The 26650-nt window shown below is 35.4% G+C and overlaps 2 protein-coding genes across 3 annotated transcripts; both read left to right on the top strand.

Moving 5' to 3' along the window:
- Positions 1 to 6083: 6083 nt before the first annotated feature.
- On the top strand, positions 6084 to 16988 carry LOC105055619 (protein BTR1). Of its 2 annotated transcripts, XR_012135848.1 has the most exons (9): positions 6109 to 6338; positions 9314 to 9552; positions 9633 to 9733; positions 10932 to 11125; positions 14464 to 14576; positions 15747 to 15890; positions 16162 to 16299; positions 16382 to 16443; positions 16533 to 16602. XR_012135848.1 is itself a non-coding variant. In XM_073246719.1 (8 exons), exons 1-8 carry the CDS (start codon positions 6257 to 6259, stop codon positions 16618 to 16620), a joined length of 1023 nt encoding a protein of 340 aa, XP_073102820.1. In that variant the 5' UTR covers positions 6084 to 6256; the 3' UTR covers positions 16621 to 16988. The 2 variants fall into 2 exon arrangements, 1 of the variants encoding a protein (XP_073102820.1); XM_073246719.1 differs by lacking the exon at positions 16162 to 16299 and having other exon boundaries at positions 6084 to 6338; positions 16533 to 16988.
- Positions 16989 to 21989: 5001 nt separating this feature from the next.
- Positions 21990 to 26230, top strand: LOC105055656 (protein SENSITIVE TO PROTON RHIZOTOXICITY 2). Its single transcript, XM_010937566.4, has 2 exons — positions 21990 to 23309; positions 23689 to 26230. The coding sequence occupies exons 1-2, from the start codon at positions 22102 to 22104 to the stop codon at positions 23816 to 23818; spliced, it is 1338 nt and encodes a 445-aa protein (XP_010935868.2). The 5' UTR covers positions 21990 to 22101; the 3' UTR covers positions 23819 to 26230.
- The last annotated feature ends 420 nt before the right edge of the window (positions 26231 to 26650 follow it).

Genomic DNA, 26650 nt, shown 5'->3' on the forward strand with positions numbered 1-26650 from the left:
CTTAAAATGGTAGCCTCCTCCTCAATCAAATGAGCCGGCCTTGATTCGTTATAGCCGAACATGCTATGCCCAACATGTCATGTCCTTGGCCCATAAAGGGATTTAGATGAGAAGAGAAGTAGAATGAATGAAGAATTTGTAGAGATGTGTGTCTGTTTCAAGGATTGGCTAGATGCGAAGAACCGACTCTAAGACATTGATGGATATCTAACAAGTTTCAAAGACGATACGAACACAATCACCACTAATGAATCCACAACCTCTATTATTGAGATAGGATTTCAATAATTATAATTTGTAAACATATCAAGTCTCATTTTTCAATGTGAATAAAAATTATGATATATTTTTTTAATTATTCTTTTTTGAATCTTTGCATTCTCTGTAATTTGAAGAACAAGCAATTCAATTATCAATAAAAATTTTAAGATATTTTTTCATAATCTTTTCTATATGTATATTTCAATAATAATTTTTTTTAAAAATTTTTTTCGAACCAAAGGCTAAAAAATTAAACATTGATCTTAAAAGTTAAAAATCTTATTTTTTTAATAATTTAATATTAAATAAAAAAATAAAAATAAACTTGACGGGCTTAGCACGGCCCAGGCCCCCACGGGCCTAGACAGGCCCGGGTCAGGCCTAAAAGGGTATTTTACTAAACGAGCCAGGGCAAGCCCAGTATATTTATTTCTGGGCCTTCCCATGGCCCAACTGGTTCGTTGGCTATGTCTAGGTAAGTGACATGAAACATATTGTGAATTAAAAAAAATCAATAATTAAAAAGAAGAAGAAATAAGTTAGTTATTTAAGTTTCATAACTTATTATTGTTTTAATGTTCATTTTTGGCTGGCATCAGGTCGCCCATAGATGGCCCGACCCGTTGGCCATCTCTATGGGTTTATAGTCCTAGTTGGTTAGACACGGAGGCCCCGATACATCTGGTAGAAGCAAGCTGAGCATAAGGGCTTAGTCTTTTTTTCTTTTCTTTTCTTTTTTTGGTACAAGCGGCCACACTGCTTTAGTATGAGGACAAATCATGAAATCAAGATACAAAAGATCCCACAGGTCTGGCAGGCATAGGTCACCCTATCTCCAGATCTAGTCTCCAGAGTGATCCGTCACATAAGAAGCAACCCCATCAGTTGTATTATTCATCTTTCGATAAACATATTGGATCATCAACATAATAGAATGATGCAGAGAAATCCAAATATCACGGAGGAGGGCTTAGTCTTTCTTCGAAGCAACTCTAATACCAATATATGATTAGCAGTATTAAAGATATATTTGGTTGGAGAAGTTAGACTTAAAATAGAAATGAAAATGAGTGGCTCCTATTTCAGTCATTTGATTGGAAGAAATCCCGTTCTCATTTCGATTTCAGCATGGATGGAGGGGAATACTCCTATTCTCTAAAATCAAATTTCTATTCTTTTTTAATATCTAAATTTTATTCCAACTCTAATTTTAATTTCAGTCACGAACCAAACACATCAGGAGATATAGCCATTCCAATTTTTATTCTAATTTATTTTGAGTTCGATTTCAGTCGCGAACTAAATGCACCCTAAATAAATTTAATATATGATACAAGGATGTGGATAGGCTTATGAATGTAACTTCCATGACCTTGGTAATTAATGATAGGTGTGGCACTTGCTCTATCAGCCAAAGGAAAAAGCTCTATTGAATGTCAAAGGCAAAGTACTTTATAAAGAAAAAATCTAAATTATTGTATTATAATTTACTATGTATGATGTATGTATATATATCAGGTGAGGTTATAATCCAAAATGGGTGTAGAGGAAACACTTCACACTCGTTACCAGCTTGACAGTTAGTGATGAAAACCAGAAATATAAACCACTAGATATGATCTAGAAGGTCTAAAATATATATGTATAATAAAAATCATATGTTTTAAAGATCCCTAGCTAATGTACTAAGTCATTCCAAAATCAACATGCTACATCATTCCACTATGACTATCTACTTGGAATAACATGATGCATAGGCTAGAGTTTTCTAATAAATACAATTTTTTGTATGTAGATATTTTAGGCTATGTAGATCACATCCTATGCTTTAGATTTTCATATTTTAACTAGAAACATTGAATTTGGTGATAGGCATAAACTCTTCTCTTTACACCCTTATGTGTAATATGACCACATCCTTCATAGTATGGAAGCATATATATGTTCCTAACAAAAAGAGATCAGGTGTTTGCATCTCTCTAGTTTAAAACTAAGACTAGAATATTTAAATCAAAAAATTCATACTATTGTTCGTGATTTGTACCATTAAAATATACCATAAACTAAATATTTGATTTTTTTTTACTAGTCTCTAATCTATACATGATATAAAAATATATGATTTTTCTTGTGTTGGTATGCTATAATATATAATAAAGCATTGAATTCATCTTATAGTTCATAATCCACACATGTTAAAAATCTCGATTGGAAATAAATATATTTCAATTTAATACTTGTATATAACAAAATGTGGTCTTATATAATTTAAAATTCTTATTTTTGCACATATTTGATGCATAGGTTAGAGACTTCAAAATACATAAATTTTTGTTTTTAGCATTTTTGGTGCTATAGATCATGATTAATTAATAATGTGGATTTTTATTTTGTGATCCATTATTGATTTTGAAAAATATGCATAGTCTCTCCTTTCAAGAGGAGAGAGGTCCATCTCATACATATATATATATATATATATATATATATATATATATATATATATATATATATATATATATATATATATGTGTGTGTGTGTGTGTGTGTGTGTGTGTGTGTGTGTGTGTGTGTGTGTGTGTGTATATGTATATATATATGTATATATATATATGTGTGTATATATATATATATGTATATATATATATATGTATATATATATATATGTATATATATATATATGTATATATATATATATATATATGTATATATATATATATGTATATATATATGTATATATATATATATATATGTATATATATATATATGTATATATATATATATATATATATATATATATATATATATATATATATATGTATGTATGTATATATATATATATGTATATATATATATGTATGTATATATATATATATATGTATATATATATATATGTGTGTGTGTGTGTGTGTGTGTGTGTGTGTGTGTGTGTGTCCATATATAGGTATTAATTTGTGATGTATATCATAAAAATTTATTATCTTTCCATTTAGTTTTAAGTTGATCGACAAGATAGACATCAAGTGTCATTACCTTGTCATTAAGTTTTTATTACATGAATAGATTAAGAGATCAAGTTTAACGTAAAGAATGTGTCTGGGTTGCATGCACCTGTAGCGTATCTTAGGAAAAAAAGAGGAGAAACAAGAGAAAATATTTTATTTAATAACTAAAATGTTTAAGATGATAATTTATGTTGTTTTACTTTTTATTTCATAATTTGTCTTGAAGCACATATTAGAACAATGCAAAGAAACTATTTGCCTAAAATATAAATTGTTGAAATAAATAGAAAAATTAAAACAAGATCTAAAATTACTCAATATTTTTAGAAAAAACAGTAATAAAAAGACACCATTAGTGTCTATAGAATATGAAATATATCGAAAAAGATTTTTAAAGAATTTAGCTAGATGTTCGCTGATGAAAACTTTGCTTGCTATTATTTGTAGAGGAAGAGAAGAGGTGAAAATAGAGGAGAGAAAATAGCGAGAAAAGAAGAAGAGGAAGGAAATAGTTGGAGCTTACCATTTTACAAAGCAACCATCCTCCTTTTGCTTTTGAGTCCATAAGTATTGCCTTTTGGATCCCTTGGATAGATTAGATTCTTTCTCTTCATTATTTTGCTGCTTTCTCTTATTGGATCATCCAATTCTCTATAATATTTGTCAAGTTCTGCATTAGAGTGGATGAGTAACTGAGTGAGAAACCAGTATAAGATCAGTGACTTTTAGTTCTATTTATTATTCAACCATGATTTCTTCTTTTCGGATTCGAATTGGGCTGGGTCATTGAGTTCTAAACACTGATTCAATTTTCTCAAGATTTTAACAAAGTAGTAATTAAAACTTCAATTGAGAAGGTCAAGGAGAAAACATCTAAATAGAGGTAAAATATAAAACCCATGCTTTTACGAGGGTTTCCAACTTAATTTCCCTATTAAATTTAAGAAGGCCAAAGTGGATCTCTCTCTTCTTTTCATGATATTTTCATATGCAAGGTTAACTATCATGATATGTTCTTAGCCTCTAGTTATGTAGGGACAAGACGATGCTTCAGAATTAGTTATATCCTTTAGGCTCATGTCATGAGTTTAAGACTTGACCGATTGATTTAGGTGATCCCAATTCAATTGTGAGGAGCATTTTAATTTTGATGTTTGTTATTCCTCCAATGTTTTTCATTTCTTACTTGAGGTGGTTACTAGTTGGTTTCTTGTATTGTTAAGGTGGAGCATGAGCTAATTCTATCTTCATTTGTTCTGATAAGGGTGAAAGCCAACAAAGCTATGAGTTTTTTCTCCTTGGAAACTAATCGTACAACTAAGAGCTTGTTTGGATATTCTAAAAGACTGGGCTAAAAATTATATAGGATTCATGATCTGAGTTGTCCATTTAAAAATGGTTCTATTTACCAGGCATCTTTCATCCCAAATCCTATACCTTTTGCAGCCTAAAGGCTAAGATTTTGTTTGGGATTTAGGCAAGCCCTTGGAATAGGCAAGTTAGATGGGCTACAAGCTCGATTCTTATAGGATTTTCAGTCCAATCTTATAGGAATATCTAAATAAGCCCCAAATCATGTGACAAATAGGGTTCTCAAGATGGACTTTATAATTCAGATCTTGAAAGTTAATTACAACTAATCTATTCAGCATATTTTAATGGAAATATTTTGAACTACCCATCAATGTATGTGGTATACTGGACTTGGCAACTCACTTGACATCTGGATACTCAACTACCTCTATATATTATATAATGCAGCAAATAATGCTCAACCCCTCTATGCCATATGATGATATGAACCTTTGGATGCGCAAAACAGATGCATTAATCAATCTTGATCCATCATAAATTTTTTTTAAAAAAAAATCTTATCATTTTAACCTACAAGTAGAGATGCAAATAATTTTTTCTTTCAAAAATCTAATGCAGGCAATATAAGAGTTAGTTCATAGCTAGTCCATTTTAATCCTTGAAAACAAGCTTTTACCGAAGAAAAATGCTTTAGGATGCTTGTTATGTACCCATAAGAAATTCAGCAGATTGAAAAAATGTTAAATCTATTTGTTATCTTGAAGCTATGTGCATTGGCAAAAGAATTGTTTGTGTGCATATAAAAGGAGCCATGTAGCATTATTCTTTAGTGAATTTGGATAAGACCTAGGGGTCTTTACAACTAATAAAAATATATTATGTATAATACTTGGAGGAGTTACCTAATGTTAATGTTTAGGACACTTCCGATACAAATACTAATAATTCATTGGATCTATGTATGCTAGCTTGCTAATTTCATATTTAGCTATGCATCACAATGATTATTAAAATTAAAAAAACAACATGTGGCAAGATAACTTTTGATATGTACAGTATGAAATAGTGAAACATCAATGGAAGAGTGAAAATTTGATTTGTTATAGGATCGAACTCAAGTAAGACTGCAGTCATGTACCACATGGAGGTTGGTTGTATGGGCCTCATACATATAGAACAATGTACTGCATGAAGCCATGTAGGGTCTCCCACGATCGCACCATCGTGTGATGCATAGATAGCCATAATGATGGTTGCAAGGCTTGTCATTTTCGGTTTGAGTATTCAATCTCGCACCATTAGGAAACCTAATTAGCTGGTATTAATTCGAACACATGGATACACCCATGCGCTCATCCGCATGGTGGTATCTGAATTGTGTCCTTTGTAGGGCCCAAAGGGGTGGAAGAAGGAAGTTGGTTTCCTCTCCGGGTCAGCCTTACGGGTCTCCTAATTGCAGTCAGGATTGGAAGGACGCTGTGTATGCGATACACAAAGAACAATATCGCAACGGGCCCCGGTCGCGACTACCTCTCCCTTTTTCTCATGACACGAAACCTAAGGTGGAGAAGGATGGTTCGAACTCCTTGCCGTTCGCCAACAGCTTGAGAGACGCTCTTCGCTTCTCCTCCTCTCTCTCGCCCTCGCTTCCGCCGCCGAACTCCGCCGCCGCCGTCATGGAATCCCCCGACTCGCCCTACGCTTCCTCCCCTGAGGCCGCTCCCAAGCGATCGCAGCACCCCAAATCTCCAGCCCCCGGTGAGATCAGACGATGCCGATCCTGTCCTCGTCTTTCTCTACTGTTACCTCGCTGTTTTCTTTTCAATGGTTGTCGTTCTCGTTGCTTGGTAGATCAATAGAGGAGATCTGGCTTCTATTCGCCATTAATTAGCTGTTGTTTAGTTGATTTGGTTTCTAACGGAAGGACGACTGCAGTGGTGAAATTGATAACTCTAGTCTTGTTTTGGTGTCTGAAAAAATGTGGTTGTATCGTGTGGTAGATTAGGCGGAGACTTGTGTGGTTTATTTGTGTTTTGGATAATTATTCTGGGAGAAAATAGGATTCTGTGTGCTGTGAAGAGCCTGAATGGCTGAATGTGGGTTCTTTCGAGATCTTTCAAGATCATGGTTATGAACTTGTAGAAATTCATAATTTCATGTCTTCTTACCTTTTCTATTTTTTTTAAAAATAAAAACTTTAGGTTCCAAGCACTTTAGATGAACGTTGTGGAGATGTGAGTGTTGTCAAACATATCTAAAGAGGAAGTGCTGCACCGGCATTATTGACAGCAAGGCAGTAACAAGTCTATTGCAATCCTTGCCTCGTTTAATAGCAATACTGCTCATCCTTGCATACTTGTGTCAACATGATATATGATACACGAGCCTTGATTTTGTCAAGAAAATTCTTGAGTTAAAATCTTGGAAATATATGCTCCTTCTCAAACTTTATCTCATTTATCTTGTGCAAAAGACCTACAAGATGGTGTAAACATTAAGGGAAAATTTGTTTTATGTGATTTGGAGGAAATATATGAAAATTCTTTTGCATATTTTGTTTTTACTAGGTCAATTTGTGCTCACGTTACTAAATTTTGTTTGAAAGTAGCAAAACATCGCATCAACTTGTTTAAGTAGAGTAACTTGGAGCAAGAAATGGAGGGTTAAAGCAGAAAAATAAGTAGTCCTCCTTTTTCAACAGAGTAGATTCATTCCTTATTGTATGGGTTAACTAGCTTAGAAGAGAAGGAAAAAAAAATCAAGTGAAAAATGCACACTGATTTTTGTGAAATACCTTCTCTGCCTCTCAATTTAAGTCCTTTAACCCGAGCATCTTTTGGTGGGTTAGTGGGTTTTATCACCGCCTAACTCCAAAACCAAGCACAAGCTAAGAAGCTGGCTTGTTCCTCCCAATGACATATGACAATACTGGGTAATCTGGGAAAAAGAAAAAAAAAAAAATACAAGACACTACTTGCTGAATCTTGGGAGTCTTGGAAAGCAGTCTTCGAACAGTTAACATCACGCCTGGATCCTTAGGCCATCTTTGGATGCCTGACAATAAGCTTGTCTTTCGATGAGAAAGCTGAGGTTAAAAAACATGCTGGAAATGGGGTCTGCAGGGGAGATTGTGGCAGCTGGCAACACAATTAATCCATGCTTTCAAGGATAAGTAAGTCCTTTTCCAAGGTGGCTTATCTTATCCCTTTAAAAAAAGGGATAGATTGTGTCGTGGCTGCCCTGTTCTCTTTTGACAGTCCAACTCCCAATGGATCTTTAAAATAGCTGAAGCACGAGGAAGATCTTATTGGGCCGATAGATCTTGTGGTGTCCAAACAAGCGCCCCAATGAGCACCTTATACATCTTAATTCGCTTGAGTGTCATCTAAACTAAGCACCTTTCCAAATTTTTTGGTAACTAAAGCTGGTAAGTTCTTTCTTAGTGGTGAAACTTGATTCAACCAGATGATTGATATCTAGGTGCAAGATATGGGCTTTACAGTTGACTTTCATTTTGGTTATTAATTTATCTAATTTTGAGAAGATTTAGTCTCCATCTTTGAGACGATGAACATACATTCATAGATATGTTGTTGTTTTACTTGCTTGTCTGCACTTCTATGGAAATAATGAATTTACCAGAAAGCACCAGCATGTGGTGCGAAATACTTGTTATAGTACAATATTTTACTTGTTCTTGGTTGTTCTTGTCGAGGAACTTAGCATAATCAGTTGCCAACCAATGTAGTCTTCCTGAGCTTGAATCAATCAGCTAGAATTAACCTGTTGATGAAATTTGACGACAATAAGGAATAAGTGGCTGTGAGTAACAGGAGGAAATATATTTTTATTACCATATCTAATGGTACAATTGAAAACCATATTTGGTGGAAGGAAGAAGTATATGCCTAATGGGGTTGGTATATATTCCTTTTGTAGCACTAAAAACTTCATATAACAACTATTTTGGACAAAAATTCCTGACACCATTTTGTCTTTTGCTTACTGAGGTTTAATTAAGGACCATCAGCCAATTTATTGTATATCTGAAACATGATTCAATGAGGCAGGAGATGGACACTAGAAGTGCTTTTTTACATCCTTATCATTAATGGCTCCAACAAACCTGAGAAAATAGTTGACAGAGCTCTTATGGAAGATGTTTTGGAAAGAGCATAACCTTTGTCTGATTATGAGTTCTGGCATATTGATAGTATCGACTTGCTATGTGGCTGTTAGAATGAATTATTATTGACATCAGGTTGGCAAATGGATGGGATACAAATATTAACCAGATGCTAAACTTCATATCCATATTTGTTTTAAACAGACACAGCTATATATATATATATATATATATATATATATATATATATATATATATATATATATCAGCTTTTCTTTGATGAACATGAATATGTATACAGAAGTTAGTTAGAATAATAAAATTTGTATCCATATCCATAAAAATTTGGATATGGAAACAGATCCTGACAGATAATGTCTGATCCATTTTCACCCAATGGACATGTAATGGTTTTGATCTAGTCTAGTTAGAATCCTCTTAACTTAAGTTCATGATAGATCATGTCACTTTTTTTTTCTGCCTTTTGCCATTTATACTTCATGGAGATCATTTTATTCCCCCTTTGTAAATTCCGCCAATCATATTTGTGCCTCTTTGGTAATCTAACTCTTTTTGTGGGTGCGTGCATTATCATTCTTGTTATCAGATGGTAAGGGGAAGCCGACACACATTAGGTTTCTTGTGTCAAATACTGCAGCTGGCTGTATTATTGGAAAGGGTGGATCAACAATTACTGAATTTCAGTCACTGTCTGGAGCTCGTATTCAGTTATCACGTAGTCATGAATTTTTTCCAGGAACATCTGATAGAATAATCATGATTTCTGGAATGCTTAGCGAAGTAATAAAGGCAATGGAATTGATCTTTGAAAAATTGCTGACCGAGGTATACTTTGTCTGTGCTTAATTTTGTATCTTTTTGCACTTTCATACCTTATCTGACATTTGTTCTTCTTGCATAAACAGGCAGAAGAGAGTAATGATCTTGAAAGTGCACCAAAAGTGAGGCTTGTTGTTCCAAATGGTTCATGTGGTGGAATAATTGGCAAAGGGGGATCGACAATAAAGTATGTTTTGTCCAGACATATTCATCACTAGTAATATTTTCATTATAATTTTTAATATACTTTCAATTCGGAAACGGTCTTTCTGCAAGTCTTGCTTTGGCCACAAGACTAGAGTAAACTTGGATTAAGGACCAAATGAGAAGCAAGGTTCATAAAGAAAAATTTAGGTTAATGTGATCATTTTTTAATTATGTTCTGTCTGTTCTGCGATTTGGTCAGTCTGAATTGTGTTACATTACATCATTCCACCATGTTTTGCTAAAACATCACTCAATCTGATTGTGGCTTGTCTCCCTCTTGTGTCATGTTGGTAAAGTACAATAATAGCATACAGGCACATGCAGTGCATCTTTGTTGTAAAAAAAGAAAAAAATAACGATAACCATCGATCTTGTCTCAAATTATTTCTTGCTAGCTTTGAGGAACCTTATACCCATAGTGTTCCTATTTAGGGTTACCACCGTACAAATATTCAGTAGTATCAAATGCAAACCTGTTTCTTAGTTTGCATGCTTTTTTGCAATTGGCAATCAACCTAATGTCCCCATCCAATCTTTTTCATATGGGCTCAGAACCAACATTGGTGGTGTTATACAGGAAAAAAGCTACTCTAAAGATGCTAGCGAAAATTTTCAATATAGAATATATGAGTAAGAGAAATAAATTGAAAATTTAAGCAAAGTCTTTGATTAGAGATAAAAGGTTCATGATATACTATCTATTTTTTGCTTAACCCTTTTTTTGTACTTTTTAATAGAAATAAGTTACAATTGTTAGATATGGGATCTTTAAATATCTTCCTAGTTAAGATAAGAGATGTATTTGGAAAGAGTTGATCTACTGTAGAGTTCACATTCAACATATATATCTTTTCTAACAACTCAAGTATGCACATGGGAGAGTGAGGGAGAGAGGTCCCGATCACATCTTAGCAGACAGATGTAATGGTCTGGGAATATAAAGGCATGCAAATCTCTTTTTTTTTTTTTTGTCCAAAACTACCTATACCACATACTGTCATACAGCAAAATGACTAGTGCTAAGCAATTTTTTTTCCCAAGGACAAATTACCTGTCAAAAGACTCAATGTGCTTTTTTTTTCCCTTTGTTTTCAATTTAGCATAGATACTTAGAATTTTTTCATTTGATGATTTATTTTCTGAGATGTACTGATGGGTTTAATCATGCATTTATGCAGGTCATTTATTGAAGATTCCCGGGCTGGCATTAAGATATCACCTCAGGATCATACTTATGTTGGGTTGAATGATAGGCTAGTTACATTGACTGGGTCTTTTGAGGAACAGATGCGAGCTGTCTATCTTATATTATCGAAGTTAATAGAAGATGCTCATTATCCACAAACTTTAAATTCACCATTTCCATATGCAGGTGTGTCTTCAAAAAGTTGATGCTCAATTTGCTAATTTCTTGCTTTGACAGCCAGTTTGGCATGCATTTACTTCGTGTGATTTATGTTGTCTAATCTTAATTCTTTTTATATTCCATGAAGTTATCCACCTAATAATTGTGAAAAGTTTCTTTACCTTTTGTCTGCAACTGGTGCCTTAGAATTTTTAAATATGATTTTGTGTATTTTATGTTTTTCGGTTCTAAATATCTAAGGGCTAACTTAGTTGAAAGAACATAAGATGGATGCCAATTCTTTGTTCTTTGTTGGTTTACAGCATTATTGTGCATATTGGTTGTTGTTTCGGTTCTTCCCTTGAAAATGAAAGGGCTGGTGAATGAAATTTGAAATGGGACATGCTGATGGTCATGTTTGAGGGTAGGAGAGTACTCTATCAGCTCTTTACAATTTTTTTTTTTCTAAATTTTATATCTTGAATGGATTCTAAGATAAGCTGCAAGCAAGAACAACTGACCTAACTTTATGGATTCATGCATGAACAAATATATGTACATATAATCTTATTAGTAGCTATTAATCTTGCTTTCAATGATCAATTGGATATATCGGAGTCACTTGAAAAGTTATTGGTCATTACTTTGAATGAAGATATTGGATTGTTGGAAGACTGCATTGATTATAGACCGGCCTTGTAGCTGACAATGGTGGTGAAGGATCATTAGTTGCATCTTTGAACTTGATGTCATATATACCCAATGTTCTTGCCTATACCAACTAGTGCACCAGTTAGAGCAACAGGAATTCATGAATGAGAGGCTGATGAGAAAAAGGGAGAAGAAAAGAAGTTGATGGATGGAACCTATGAGTTGTTAAATCTTCTACCAGGTACCAATGAATCAACCTGGTCAATACAGCATTAAGTTCAATAAGGGGATGTTGATATGAAAATTGAAAGAGTGGGCACATACCTTTAGTGCTTGGAGCTCATCCTATTATCTTGCTATCAATTTGCTGCTGTCTTATCTGAATAATATGACAGTCGATCATTAAACATTCATGAACAATGCCCAACTACAACATTGACTTAAAGAATAAGTCTCATCTGTTGTGCAAAAGCATGAGATTTTATGACAGATGTCAAAATCATGATAGGTGACTGAGATCATGCGCCAATCCAACAGTAGTCTGAATCTGAGCTGACGCTATGGGTTGGTGAAGTTTGTTCTGGAGCATGGTAAGAAACTGTAAATGGTGAGGTGGCAGACAGATATTGGATGGACATCAGTTTTTAAATAATGTGTGATGGAGGTTCGATTTGTGGATTTAAGGAACGGCTGTTAGGGTGAATTGTATAAAAGTAATTCTTTTGCTGGCATCATACCCCGATATATATGCATGAAATAGACTCCATACCTTTATTTGCAGTAGATTTGATATACACTTGATGAAAAATTATTTGTGCAGTATACATTTTTTTACAACTATTGCAAACAAGATAGAATAGGTGATCACTGGAACTTTGTATGAAAAGTGGAAAAAGTGTCCAAGTAAGACTTGAATGAGATTGCTGCAGGGAAGCTTCAGGAACTTGATACCAATAGATGTGACTTTAGATCGAATCCAGCAAAGGAGCAGATTTACAGTAGATCTCAAGTAAATGAGGTAAAATTGGTTAGATCTGGTATATTCACATGTTCTGTTAAAGTATCTTTCTTTATGTATGGTTTCATGGAACTTTTTTCAAGTTTTTCAACCATTTAATTTGTTGGAGTAGAGTGAATGTGATGAATGTTAAGGCACAACTTATGTACATCTTGTGGCTTTCTCTACATCATGCTCCTTGCATTCACTCTCTGATATTGCTAGACAGTCAGTACCTCTTTTTTTGAGTTGACGGTGGGAGGAGAGGGGCCAGATTAGTTGAGTTGGGATGGGTATAACAAGGAGAAAGTTAGGAGGAAGGACATTGATCGGTCAAAAATGGTGGGAATGATTGCAGGAGTGGATCAACTTGGGGATGCTACTACAATTGTGGCTAGGTATTGGCAGCCAGCAGAAATGATTAAAAATAAAAAAGTTGGCTATGTTTGGTTGGACAGAAGGGCATGGCATATATTAGAGATGAGTGGAGAAATTGGAGGGTGCTGAATTTGCAGAAACTATTTGTTAACTACATCCTGAATCATACTTCATTTGCTACATTTTTTTTTAATAAGCCATCATATGATGATAAATTTAAGCAATCATAAGCATAAAGAGGAAAATGAATGGAACTACAAAATACCAAACCAAGAAAATGAATCATATATAAAATAGCTATTAGAGATAGCAATAATGATTGTAGTTATGTAAAGTCCATGACATTTTTGAAGTCAACCAACTATATTTTGAAGATACGAGAAGAGGCCAATTGTAACATCTCATGTGGCTGAATATTTATTTCCTATGAAAAATATGGTTCCATGTGTTGGGGTTCACTAGAACTCCTGTTAGATACCCATTTTTCAGAAATAAGAAATGAAAATTCAATATGACATGCAAAAAGGCTAATCTCATTGTTTAGAGTTGAGATATGTTCCGGACTCCACAGTGCTGTTGCTTTTATGTAACTAGGGTTTTTGTTATGTTTTTTCCCTCTCTTTTGGTGGTTTGTTATGATTTAATGTCTGCATGCATATGACTCTTCACATTTATTTTCAAAAAAAAATAAAATTCTTTTTTTTTTTGTCTGAGAAACTTATTTGTTTGTTTCAGTGCCTTTGTTCTTTTCTCTTTTCATTCTATTTTTATAACCTTATGCTCATGACAGCTTAGTGAAGATCTAAGGGCATTAACATTAGGGAATAAAAAATGTTATCTTTTCTAAAGTAAGATTGAGCTAAGGTCACTGGGTTTGCATAGAATCATCTTATATGTTAGTCAGAATTGAAATAATCTGATTGTCATGTTATTTTTTATTTATGCAAGTCTTGAATCTTTTTTCCGGTCATTCTGATTTTACCGTTTGCCATCCAATTGACTAATTACTGATACATGCTGCTGATGCTATCTGGAACATTTGTACATGACATCAGAAGTTCCTTAATTTTACCTTCTACCCTTCATCCCCCCCACCCCCAGCCCATCCTTATCTCTCTCTCTCTCTCTCTCTCTCTCTCTCTCTATATATATATATATATATATATATATATATAATTGGTGATGGTAATTCTATAGTCAGTTAATCAGTTCATTTGTTGACACCACTGCATCTGTTTCTTCTCTTACACTTGTATGCATCTTGTATGCATGTGGATTATAACACATGTTTAATGTACATCTAATTCCTATGTTTTCACCCTCTCTTTTGAACTTTCAGGTGCTAATTTTCCAGGTTATCCCAGTGTACCTGTGGGCTATGTGATCCCTTCAGTAGCATACAACACAAATTATGGACCAAATGGACTGGGGGGAAAATACCCAAATAACAAGGTTAGAAATTATATCAGTGCATGTGTAAGTTCCTGACAATGGCAGGAAAGTCTGTTCCATAGTTGTTCTTTGTGCACCTACCCATCTGTTTAAGATGGAATACTAATATTTCCTCTGTTAATTGTAAAATTTCTACCATATGAAAGTGTATGGTTATTGAATATCGGTCATGGTATTGATATTAGGATGCAAGTTCCCTATATTGATCATACTTGTGGTGCACTAAAATCAACCAAAAGTATTTTGAAAGTTACTTTTAGTTAGAAACATTTACTTGATAAATATGTCATGATATGGATCTAGACCCGTTGAAGACAACAAGCATTATGAGAAACTGAAACTGCATCAAAAACCACTGTAATATATTCTGATTGTTTGTTGCTTGTCATTGTCAAGTATGTAATTTCTTTAAATTGTTATGGATGCAGAAACTCTAAACTCTATGAATTTAAGATTTTCTATCTTTTCTGCAAATGCAGTTCCAATTTTTTTTCTTTTCTTTTAAGCACGATCCTATTTGGACACTGGTATCAATCATGGTTGCTTACAGAACCCAGTGATTCAAGGGAAGACATTTAAAATATTAATCGGCCCTAGAGTGTCCCATATAACATTGATGACCAATCCTACAAAAGAAGAGAACATTTTTGGTGCATCCAGATTCCTTTGTATGGAGCTTTTAGATTTATGGGTAAAGAAATCAAAGAAATTGTTTGTATGTATTTATTGTGAATTTCAACATAATGATCAACTACATCTGCTCAAGAAACTTCTGTGGCCATGTTTTGTTAGCTATATTTGCCAACCCCTTCCAGCTCATCTCCACTACTTCCTTCTATGGTTCTACCTCTCCATCTTGAACCACCTCTAACCACTTCTCATTTGTTAAGTTCCATATATGAGTTGTGTCAGTTTTGGGCATAAGTTTAATTGATGTTTGGTATATTGTGTTTCTGCAATCAAAACTTATGAATGTGCATGAGCCTGTCAGGCCACACTTAAAAGATACCATGTCATTTTTTGGTGTTCCCTTTTTGAAGTCCCATTTTATGATCTCGTTCTTTTTACCCTATTTTTTGGTTTATGGTAAACACAATCAAGAAGCCTTATCTGGTATAATAATGTTGGTTACTATCTGTTTTATGATGCTTTTGGGTTGTATATTTTCAGAGTATGATGCCACAAGCAATTCCCACAAGGCCACCTGTGGGGTCTCATGAAGGCCAAAGCAGCTCAGTCACAATTGGTGTTGCTGATGAGCATATTGGTGCTGTTGTTGGTCGTGGGGGAAGGAACATAACGGAGATCAGTCAGGTTTATAATACATCCAGTCCCTCCATTTGCTCTCATCTTTAATGCATCGATGCAAGTAATCAGTCCACATAAACTGGTCCTCTTGTATGAATGAGCTGGTAGAAAGGGAAAATTTGACCCTAGATAAAATGATGGTTTCTCTGCTTTCATTCATTTGTGAGTTCTTTTGTAAAGAAAGGAACTTGTCACATCATAGAGAATAGTTATTCAGATATAGAAAAATGTCATCAACTCCTTTCATTTACAATTGACAATGAGACTTTTTGAATAGAAAAAACATCTTGACATGAATTTGTGGGAAAAGTCTGATTGAGGCTATCAAACTGCATTATGAATATTGAAATCTTAATCTGTCGCCGTTCCAAAAGATCTGAAGATGGTGACACTTCGTTGCTAAAACTGCCATGTTGTGAGTTATCTATGTTTGTCATTCTTAGTATGTGGGAATTATTGATTGAATATTATCACTGATAAAGATTTCAATTATGCAGGTTAGTGGAGCTAGAATTAAGATATCAGATAGAGGTGATTTCCTTCCTGGCACCTCGGATAGGTATTACAACTCTTTCATCCTCTTGCCTGTTTCTTTTCCCTGTGTCCGGGCATGTTGTTTTCTAATTCCTTTTTCAATGTGACACGCAGGAAAGTAACAATCAGTGGATCACTGGAAGCAATTCGGGCTGCTGAGGCTATGATTAGGCAAAAGGTTTCATCTAATTCTGAGAGGTGATACATGTTGACCAATAAGTTCTGTGCAATTCAGGTGGTTGCTGCAATTGCACCCATGCTAGATCTGTACATCAATTATTCTGCTGGATTAGATTCGTTAGACTAATGTTGTGGTAGAGTTTTTCTGGGTACAAAGGTGTTTACAAGGCCTGTAGTTAATGATACAAAGGGAAAGATAAAGTGTATGTTTCTGATAGCCCAGGATGAGTGCCTTCTGCACAACAGTTTTGTTGGGCATCTGCAAAGAAAAGGAAAAGTGGCTTTCCGAAACAGAAGTTACATTTTGGTGTCTGTGGCCGGATTCAACTGTAACATACTGTCTTGACCATTTTGATTAACAGAGGTGTAGTTGATATGCTCTTCCATGCAGCATGAATTCTTTATCAGATGACCCTTGCAAATTCTCATGCACAAACATACCGATGCTGCTGTGTTGAAAATGTGAGAATAAATTTCAAGTATCTGGTTCCAGGACTCTTCAAAAAAATATATATTTCTTGGGTGAATTGTTGAATAATTTATACCGGTAGTGTTGTTCTTCCGTCTATACCAGATCCTCGATATTCTGGACAGCTGCTCTGGCTGCGGGCTGGGAATGAATTCCGTGGATAGGATTGCTTTCGTTATTGGACCTTTCATGTGCTGGACTAGTTCACCCACACCAACCGGCCGGCCATTAGAGCCGAGGCGAGTGGGATGTGCATTCAGCCTAATTTCATTGGATATTTTATGATTGTTCGGTTCCCCCAGGATACAAGTATTGTCAATGCAGATACTACGTAGTTCGTTCTATCCTTTAGATATTACTGAGTGTAATGGAAGCATTTATTGATAAAGGAATCATCTTAAGATGAGAATGAATCGAGCTAATGGTTTTAATTCTCAAATTTTTTTTGGCCTTGCTTTTATGGAATCAAGATCGAAAGGATTGAAAAAGTGAATAATTTGTGGAGGATTTTTTGGAAAAGTTAAGGATTAATAAATTATTTTTTAGAAATCGAATAGATACAGTCTTTTATATATATATATATAAGATAATTAAAAAAAAAGAAAGGAGATGAGTTCTTCTTTCTTTGAGAGCTGTACAAGCTGAGAGTCTCGTGCATAATTTTAAATGAGAGAAAAAAAAAAAATGAGGAATTTCTTTTTGACTTTTGACTCTCCTACTCCCTTACTTGTATAACCTGCATCAAGGAAATCCTGCCAAAAAGAAATCGCTGGTTTTGCAAAGAACCTACAACAAATCATTGGTTTTGCAAAGAAATCGAGGTTCCCGCTTAAACCTCTTCAAACGCTTCCCTCATCATTGAGATCATACTAGTGTAGCGCGCTGCAATTCTATATGAAAAATCTTGACTCGCAAATAAATAATGGTCTGGTCCATAAATTCACATCCCACGACGGCATTATTTTTACCAAAATCTTTTTTCCTTGCAAATCAATAATCTCTCGAGACGGCAAGCAGAATCTGCGCTTGCACTTTCATGCATGCTTGGTGTGGGCATCATTCAACATCCACATATCCAGCAAATCAAGAAGCATTTGCAGCGTGGACTCAAACAAAAGAATTATAAATATTAATTAGATTTTTAATATTCAATATACAGATGGTAATATCACAAACAGAAAAAATATAAGGTGTTATCATATAAGTATTTTGATCAACAACCGTTTGCTTATTCCTCTTTCTAGGCCTGTTAGAGTTAAGGGAAGCAAGATATTGAGGACAATTTTTCTTTCAGTATCCCAGATTCTTACAAAAAAGTATTCTGTCCGACTATAGTCTACTTTGGACTACTTGGTCTGAAGTAAGCATTTCGGAGGTGGAATACTCAATTCAATGATGTATTAAATCGTTTGGTTTCATCAAGAACGAGGAGAAACAGTACGTGTTCAAGAAGATCAGTGGGAGGGCTGTCACATTCTCGTATTGCATGTAGATGACATCCTTCTAATTGGGAATGACATTTTCATGATGACTTCGATAAAACTTTGGTTATCCAAAGAATTCTCCACGAAAAATCTTGGAGAAGCATTCTATATTGTAGGAATAAAGGTTTATAGAGATAGATCTAAAAGGATGCCAAGTTTGTTACAACAAATGTACATAGAGAATGTGCTGAACCGCAAAGTACAAAGAGAATAAAAAAAGAGATGCAAGAACTTTATTTCTTATTCAATAAATGAGTAAGAAAAACTATCTTTTCTATAATTTTGGATGCAAACAAATATAAAGATGCATAGAAAATTAAAAAAAAAAGAGTTTCAAGGCTTCGATAAAGTTGTTTCTATTAAGCTTCAATTTTTATAGAGAGATTTTGATAATTTAGTAATGAAAAATCATAAAACAATCAAGACTTTTTTCTCTAGAATTGTTAAAATTATTAATCAAATTAGAAATTATGGTGATACTATTCAAGATAAGAAGATTATTGGGAAAATTTTGAGAAGCTCCACTACCAAATTTGATCATATTGTTGTTGTACTTGAAGAATCAAAAGATTTTTCTATTTTCACATTGCATGAACTAATGGGGTCACTTGAGATGTATGAACAAAGAATGAATAAGTTTTTAGTTCAATTATTAGAGCAAGCATTTCAATCCAAGCTTATTGTTGAAGAAAAGAAATCTTCAAGTACGAAAAGAAAGAGATCATTTTTAAAGAAAAGATCAAAAAAAATGGAAGCAATCTTGTATGGAAATACGAGACAAAGCAAAATGTAGATAGGTTCAATCCAATCAAAGAAATGGTAATACCAATTTCAATGCTTTATTTACAAAAAATCTAGATATGAATCTAAATCTTGTTGTTGTAGATGCAAAAGATGCAAAATTTCAAATCATTGTGAAAAAGATTGTGGATTCAAAGATAAAAAAGAAAAGAATGAAAAGCAAATTTTTTTAAACATGATGATACTGAACAACTATTTTATTCTTACATAAATTTGCAAAAAAAATCACATGATATTTGATATTTGCATGATAGATTTATCAATAAAAGTTATTTCTTGATCATTAAAGAAGTAAAAGATGATGGTACTTTCATTTGTTGAGACTGAATATATTTCAACAATTGATGCAATTGGCTTAAGAGAAGTCTTTTTGATTTATAGTATAATGAATAAGGTTTAACAATTATTCGATATAATAATATGTCCTCCGTCACCATATAATATATTTCAACAATTGATGTAATTGGAGTTTATTAATACTAATGAATAGTTGGCCGATGTCTTTACCAAATCAGTTACAATTAAATATTTTAGCAAGCAAGGAGTATTATAAGAATTATAAACTGATGGAGGTATTAGAAATTAATTTGTAATTAAATTTGTTATTAATATTAGTAAAATCTAAGAGTCATGACTCTAATATTTAATATATTATAGATATCAAAAAGTCAACTTAAATAAACTAAGGTCGTATGGAGATTAAATAGCCACGTTTGCATTCATTAAGGGACACCTTTGTACCTATAAATAGGTGGAGTAGGCCTTTTGACAAGTCAAGCAATTAAAAGACTTTTGTACCATTTTACTATTCATGATTGAAAATACCCCATGCTGTTCATTAAAAAAAATTTTATTTTTTCACTCGGTACATTTTTTCCATTCGGTAACTCTTCGTACAAGGGCCCCAGAAGGTTCTGCTGCTGTCTCCATGAGTTGGTGCCGACTGTATGCCCTTCACGGCCGATTTCGAAACCCTCCTTTGCGTTGCGACGGTAGAGGCGGTCCAACTTGCAGGCCTTTTTAGGGAAAAATTATTGGTTGGACCTGCTACAGTGGACCACGGATAATTTTTCCTTCTTAGGTTCTCACACATATTCCGGGTTGAGCAAAAATAGCAGTCCCTCCGTTGTACCCGTCGGTGAACACCAACCCGTTATGGATTCGCTTTGTGGGCGCGCTAGAGGTGGGCGTCGATCAACCAAGGCTCGTGCATTTGGAGCGCCAAAGTTTGCACACCAACCTGAATCTCTGGACAGTGCTCGCAGGGAGATGCAGTAGAATCTCGGTGATGATGTCGACTGTGACCAAGTTTTGTGCTTCTGCGCATGCTGTTATCATGGTTTGGCGTTCATTTCTTCTCAATCAGAAGAAGGTTGGCCATGCTTTTAGGAAGGGGAGAGAGATGGAGGAAGAGAGGTGTACGTAGCTGAAGAGGGAATTGATAATTATAGAGTTTCTTGAAGAGTTGTATATATGAATATTTAGTCTCTATGCTTCTTCTTTGAAGATGGAGTATGAGTTTGCTGCAAATTTGTACTTTTTGTTGCAACTTCTTATTGCCAGTAGGAAGCTAGAACACTGATAGCACTCTTCTGGTTACCATGCATAAATAAAGGCGAGTAACAGCTCTACCTCTAGCCCAAACAAGACTATAAAGTTTTGCCATGACAACATATGGAGGCATGTTCAATATGTTGTTTCTCGATTCCTTATTTAGTAACATGCATACAAGAAAGTAACAATCATCTATGGTTATGCAAGAGGATTCGTTTAATTCTGAAAGGTGATACAATTAATTGATGGATGAATTTTGTTTGTCTTATTCAAGTGTCTGCTCTTTATCGAAGATACGTACATCAACTAATCTGCTGGATGAGATTCTTTAGGCTAACATTATGGAAACATTAGTTTCTTGGAGGTATAAGATCCTAACAAGGCACGGTTACATAGGTGACAGAATTTAGAGGACTCGCTAATAAGATTTAAATATATCAGGCTCATTTACCACACCAGTAATGTCTTGTGCTATCTAACAGACAGCCACATCCCGACGCTACTTTAAACTTCTGCCACCTGTGCGCTAACCAAAATATATATTGGCCACAACAAAGAGAAGTGCACCCAGCTTGAGAACGAGTCTCGAATGAAGCGGGCTTGTCAATGCAGTGACTAACAACTAGTAACCCCATTTTTACCCAAAAAAAATATATAGTAACCCATATACTATTCCCCATTCTAAAAGACCTCATCTCACTATCCAACAGTCCGAATCTTTTTTTTTTTTGGTTAGAAAGTCCGAATCTAATTTGCTGGAGTATGCCGCGTCCTTAGCACGGCAGTTGCCTGTTCCCACAGAGATCTCGAGCGTACGCCCTTTGGAACGGTCGAACCATGCAATCACCCTGACAAATAAATCAACCTAGGGCCATCATATGAAGTCCAACATGGAAAAGTAGACACATTATGGGCTTTAAAATATTTGAGCTCGGTCATTATTGGAGTATTTTAATGCTTCGCCACTCTAGTTTATTCCAATAGATTTGTCCCATTTGGGCATGGTAGGATTTGAGGGAGGCTCAATTAGGGAAGTTTACATGCGATATCCAGATTGACTTGAAATAAAAGAAAAGAATGCTTGTGCTCAGATCTCACCCTCATCCCAAGCTCCATGTAAGGATATGCATTCTATTGGTGAAGCAAAATTCATCTAGGAGGAGGTTATACTCTTGGACGGGCCTAAATAAAGAAGATGATCCCAGAGCGTACTCCATTGATCCCAGGGGGTACTCCATTCTTCCAGAGCAACGACCCCCGAGGGTTTCAGATGAGCAACGATCCACAAGGGTTTCAGATGTATGAAGGAATCGAAAGCTCGATTCCTTCCTCATCGGCCGGTCTGACCTCCGGTGCTGGTACCTACTCCCAAACTCTCCTGTACAGCTTTTCACTCCTTAGGGACAAGGTCCAAGAGGTGCAGTCCCTTGTTACACTAGTGGTCTCCTCTGATCCAATCCAACAACAACAGTCTGTAGCTGTGGCAGCCTCTGGTGCCGGCGCTATCATTCAGGAGATCATCACCGCAGCCTCCTCGATGATGTATGCCTTCCAGCAGGTGGCAGTTGGTGCAGTACCTGCCAACACCGGCCATGGCAGTGTCTCCCATCCTCATGGCATGAAGGCTTCTTATGATGGCACATCTCGAGGTAATGGAGTAGATGATATAGCTCATGTCCTCAATGACTTCGAAGGTGGTAGGATAGGCATCGTTGGTGCTGTAACTCATCACAGGACCAATACTACTCTTAATCCTTTTGACGGTGCTGAATATGGCCACAGAAATAAGGATAGTAGCAACAAGCTAAAATCCCCTTCATCAACAACAGCAGGTGATATAATCGAATTGGATGCTGGTATATTATTAGCCAAGTATACACACTACTGCCAAGTTTGCGGGAAGGGATTCAAGCGGGATGCGAACGTAAGGATGCACATGAGAGCCCATGGAGATGAGTACAAGACAAACGCAGCGCTTTCTAACCCCATGAAGGGGGGCGGTGATGGTTCCATGAGGCACAAGGAGGACCCTCCCTTTGGCTTGCCAAGGAAGTACTCATGCCCTCAGGAAGGGTGCCGGTGGAACAAGAAGCATGCCAAGTTCCAGCCTCTCAAGTCAATAATATGCGTCAAGAACCACTACAAGAGGACCCACTGTCCGAAGATGTATGTGTGCAATCGGTGCAACCAAAAGCAGTTCTCCGTGCTGTCAGATTTAAGGACACATGAGAAGCACTGCGGGGATCTCAAGTGGATGTGTTCATGCGGGACAACCTTCTCCAGAAAGGATAAGCTCATGAGTCATATAGCATTGTTTGTTGGGCACACTCCTGTGATGAATTGCCTCCCGAAGCAACAAGGGAATTTGAAGTACCAAGCGATGCAAGTTCAAATGGATGGGAGGTAAAAGTATTTAAAACAAGTAATTAAAGTTCCGGGAAGTTAATATGTAGATTAACATACTTCCCTCAAAAAAAATATATATGTAGGCTAGCATGCGTTTTGAGATTATGCACATTATGGACACTAAGCTTCTGGAGTTTTTATAGAAATAATTGAACTACACATGTATGCTAAATTCTATTTTGAGTGTGAAATAAGGAATTTCGTTACTTATTCCCACATTCTCCCTCGTTCTCTTCTTTTGTTCTTTCTCATGAGATTTCTAGATCATCTGCAGTTAGCTTACTGAAAATTAATTTGAAGGTTTGGAGACTGATGCAATAAGGCAATAGTTCCTAACATTTATATTTAAACATTTTATGTGATCATCATCATTTAGGGAATGGTTTCATGGGACACCTTATGTTGATGGGACTCAGCTGATAAAATTGGATGAGATGGCGCCAATGGGCAGAGGGTCAAAGTTAGCGAGCTTTACACGAAGTGGACCCCAAAGGGATGCAGCGTAGGTCTGGATCAAGGCAGGCGTTCACCTAAGAGTGGTTCTGTTTCTCCAGAAATTGGCTTGGGATCAATTACTATGTACAAAGACTTCATCATAAAGGTATTCTTATATCCCCTTATTTGTGAGCAGTGCACCGAGAAATGGAAGAAACAATGAACCATGTGTGCTCTTTGACGGTCCAAAGCAGTTTAAGTTTTGAGTCAGACTTTTAGCTGTACGCCCCAACCCACCCGTCCATGGAATTTGAAGACTTTCATCTAGTCTACTAAATTTGGTAGTCTTATTATGAGAGATGCTGATCAGAGGTATCTGGCTGTGCTATATTGCCTTTCACATATGGTTGGCCAGGTAGTCCTCGAGTTGTTGTTTTGATAGCTTTATTCCATGCCTTAGACTTCATGGGGGCTAAATTATTAGAGAGATTGATGGGTATTAGGAAAATCTGAGGTTTCGCACCTGTAGCTTCTACATCTCATTTGATTTATTTCATTTGGGAATCCGAGCCCCTAATTTTTTTCAAAATCAATTTCGATGATAGCGTGAGGAACATGGGTCAAATTAGTGGACATTTGTGATTCTAGGATAGCCTTGTAGAAGCGTGTGGTTTTCATGCATCTCCTAGATGTGACGGTTCCACTGGCTGAATTGAGGACTGCATTGGAAGGGTTAGTACATGCTATCACTATTCTACAAGTGGATCACATTCCAATTTCATCAAAAAAAAAAAAAGAAAAAAAAAAGAAAAAAGGATCACATCATATTGGAAAGGGATTTAGAACAATCATCTCTTAGATCCCGACAGAAGATCACTGGTAGAGGCCTATTCATCTATTGATGATGGATATTTGGAGACTTTAAATCGATAATCACATCATGTGTGGTCATATTTTTACTTTTTAGAGAGGCAAATAGGACAGCTGACTGAGTGACTTCTTTGTTGCTGATCATTGTGGATCTGAGTTTTGGGATACCTTTCGTTGGCATTATCTGCTTATCTTTGGAACGTTTTGATGGCTGATGCAACTGGTTGCATTTACTCAAGGGCTGTATGAAGCCGCCAACCCAAAAAAAATAGTGCCTAATATAGCTATAGAAGAAATGATGAGTTTCCCATACATATATAGTAAATTGTACGCAGAGAAATATCCCGAAACATGCGAGATGGATCCATGAGCAACAGTTTTGGGAACTACAGAGACATGTGATCAAGTTAAGGAAGCAGCTCCTTTCACAATTTTGTATGACCCTCAGTTTATCTCTTCACTCCTCAACTTCAACTTCCTGAGCTAAAAAACTTTATACCAACTTATGTTTGAGCAAGGCGGAAACCCACCCATCTCATATACCAGGAGAAAAGAAAACAAGCTCTTGATCTCAGAGAAGCAGGATCAAAAGACAACAATTTATATAAACTTAACATAAATATTAGCATATCCATGAACTGCATTGTTAAAACTTCTCGGATTCCCTTTTTCCTTCTTTTGAGAAAAAAGATGGGCACCGTTCTGTTCATTCATGAGGCAATGAAATGAGTACAAAGAGTTACATATCTAGTAAGTTCTTGACATAACATAGATCCAAGAAAGTTTTTGAAGCAGCCAATCTAATCCATTCCGCCCAGTTCCACTGAACATTTTTCATGATGGTTCGAACACAGCCAACTTTTTGAATAGAGATCTTCCTGTTCCCCTCTTTCCATACTAACCACCAAGCTTTCATGACAATCTAATCCGAGTCAGCTTTAAGTTTTTAAAAATAACCCTTCTCTGTCTGCATTCAGACCACACCAAATGCCATAAACATGCTTGAAAGTGCTGAAGAACCTGCATACTTGATTCTCTTTTGAAGGTGCACTGATGGACTATAAGCAAGTTGTCTAGATAGCATTTATTATTGGTTTATTCTATTAAATAGAGATGATTATTGATTTTTCAAGGAAGATCTTAGTTTCTAAACGACTTATCCACTATTCTGGATTTTTTGAGCAAGGACTGCTCTTGATTTATGAAATTGTCCAGCAAAATTCCTGTCAATTTGAAATGCAATAATATAACTAAGCTTCCACAGCTTTCTGGATAATCTAGAAGTTTGCCTTGTAGCTAATGATTCTCTTTTTTTGAAGTTATTTTTCTTCTTAATAGATATCTTGTTCATCTTTATGCATGCCATTGCATGATAAACAATGGTTTGATTCTTAATCATCAATGCTTGAATCCTCATTAGATGTATTTCATTCTTGGAATTCTTTTTTGCTCATGCACTTTGCTTTCTTTATCTCCACCAAGCTTTGATCATCAATTTGATGTTTATACTATCTTAATTTCTATCTTGCGTTATCAAATGATCAACTGCCAAATTGTTGCAAATGTTTGGTACCGAAGTCTTCTGGCTTCTAATAAGAATTCTTGCAGCTTCAACTTTTGCAAAGATACTTGTCAAATGATACAATACAAGCATTGTCATGAGCTTATCCTATCATAACTAATAAACTGTAATATCATATACTAATCCTTTTGCCGAAACATTATCAGCATGCCACATGACATCCCTTGACAAAAGTTGAAATATCATATATAATACATAGCTCTTGACAGACTCAGTAATTCTAGACCACTGCATTTTGAAAGAGGATAGCACTAAGTGATGCACCAGTTATTGGATGACCACTATGTGATAAAGACCCTAGGAACTCTTAATGATGCATCAGTTGAGCATCTTATGGAAGGTTCATTAGAAGTGAACTGACTGATAAAATAGGGAAGCCATTAGGCTCGGCATGAAAATAGTCTCCTTTAACTCAGTAATTAAAGAGATCTTGATATATAGAAAGTAATTT

This window comes from Elaeis guineensis, chromosome 12 (genome assembly GCF_000442705.2).
Source record: "Elaeis guineensis isolate ETL-2024a chromosome 12, EG11, whole genome shotgun sequence".
NCBI classification, from domain to species: Eukaryota; Viridiplantae; Streptophyta; class Magnoliopsida; order Arecales; family Arecaceae; genus Elaeis; species Elaeis guineensis.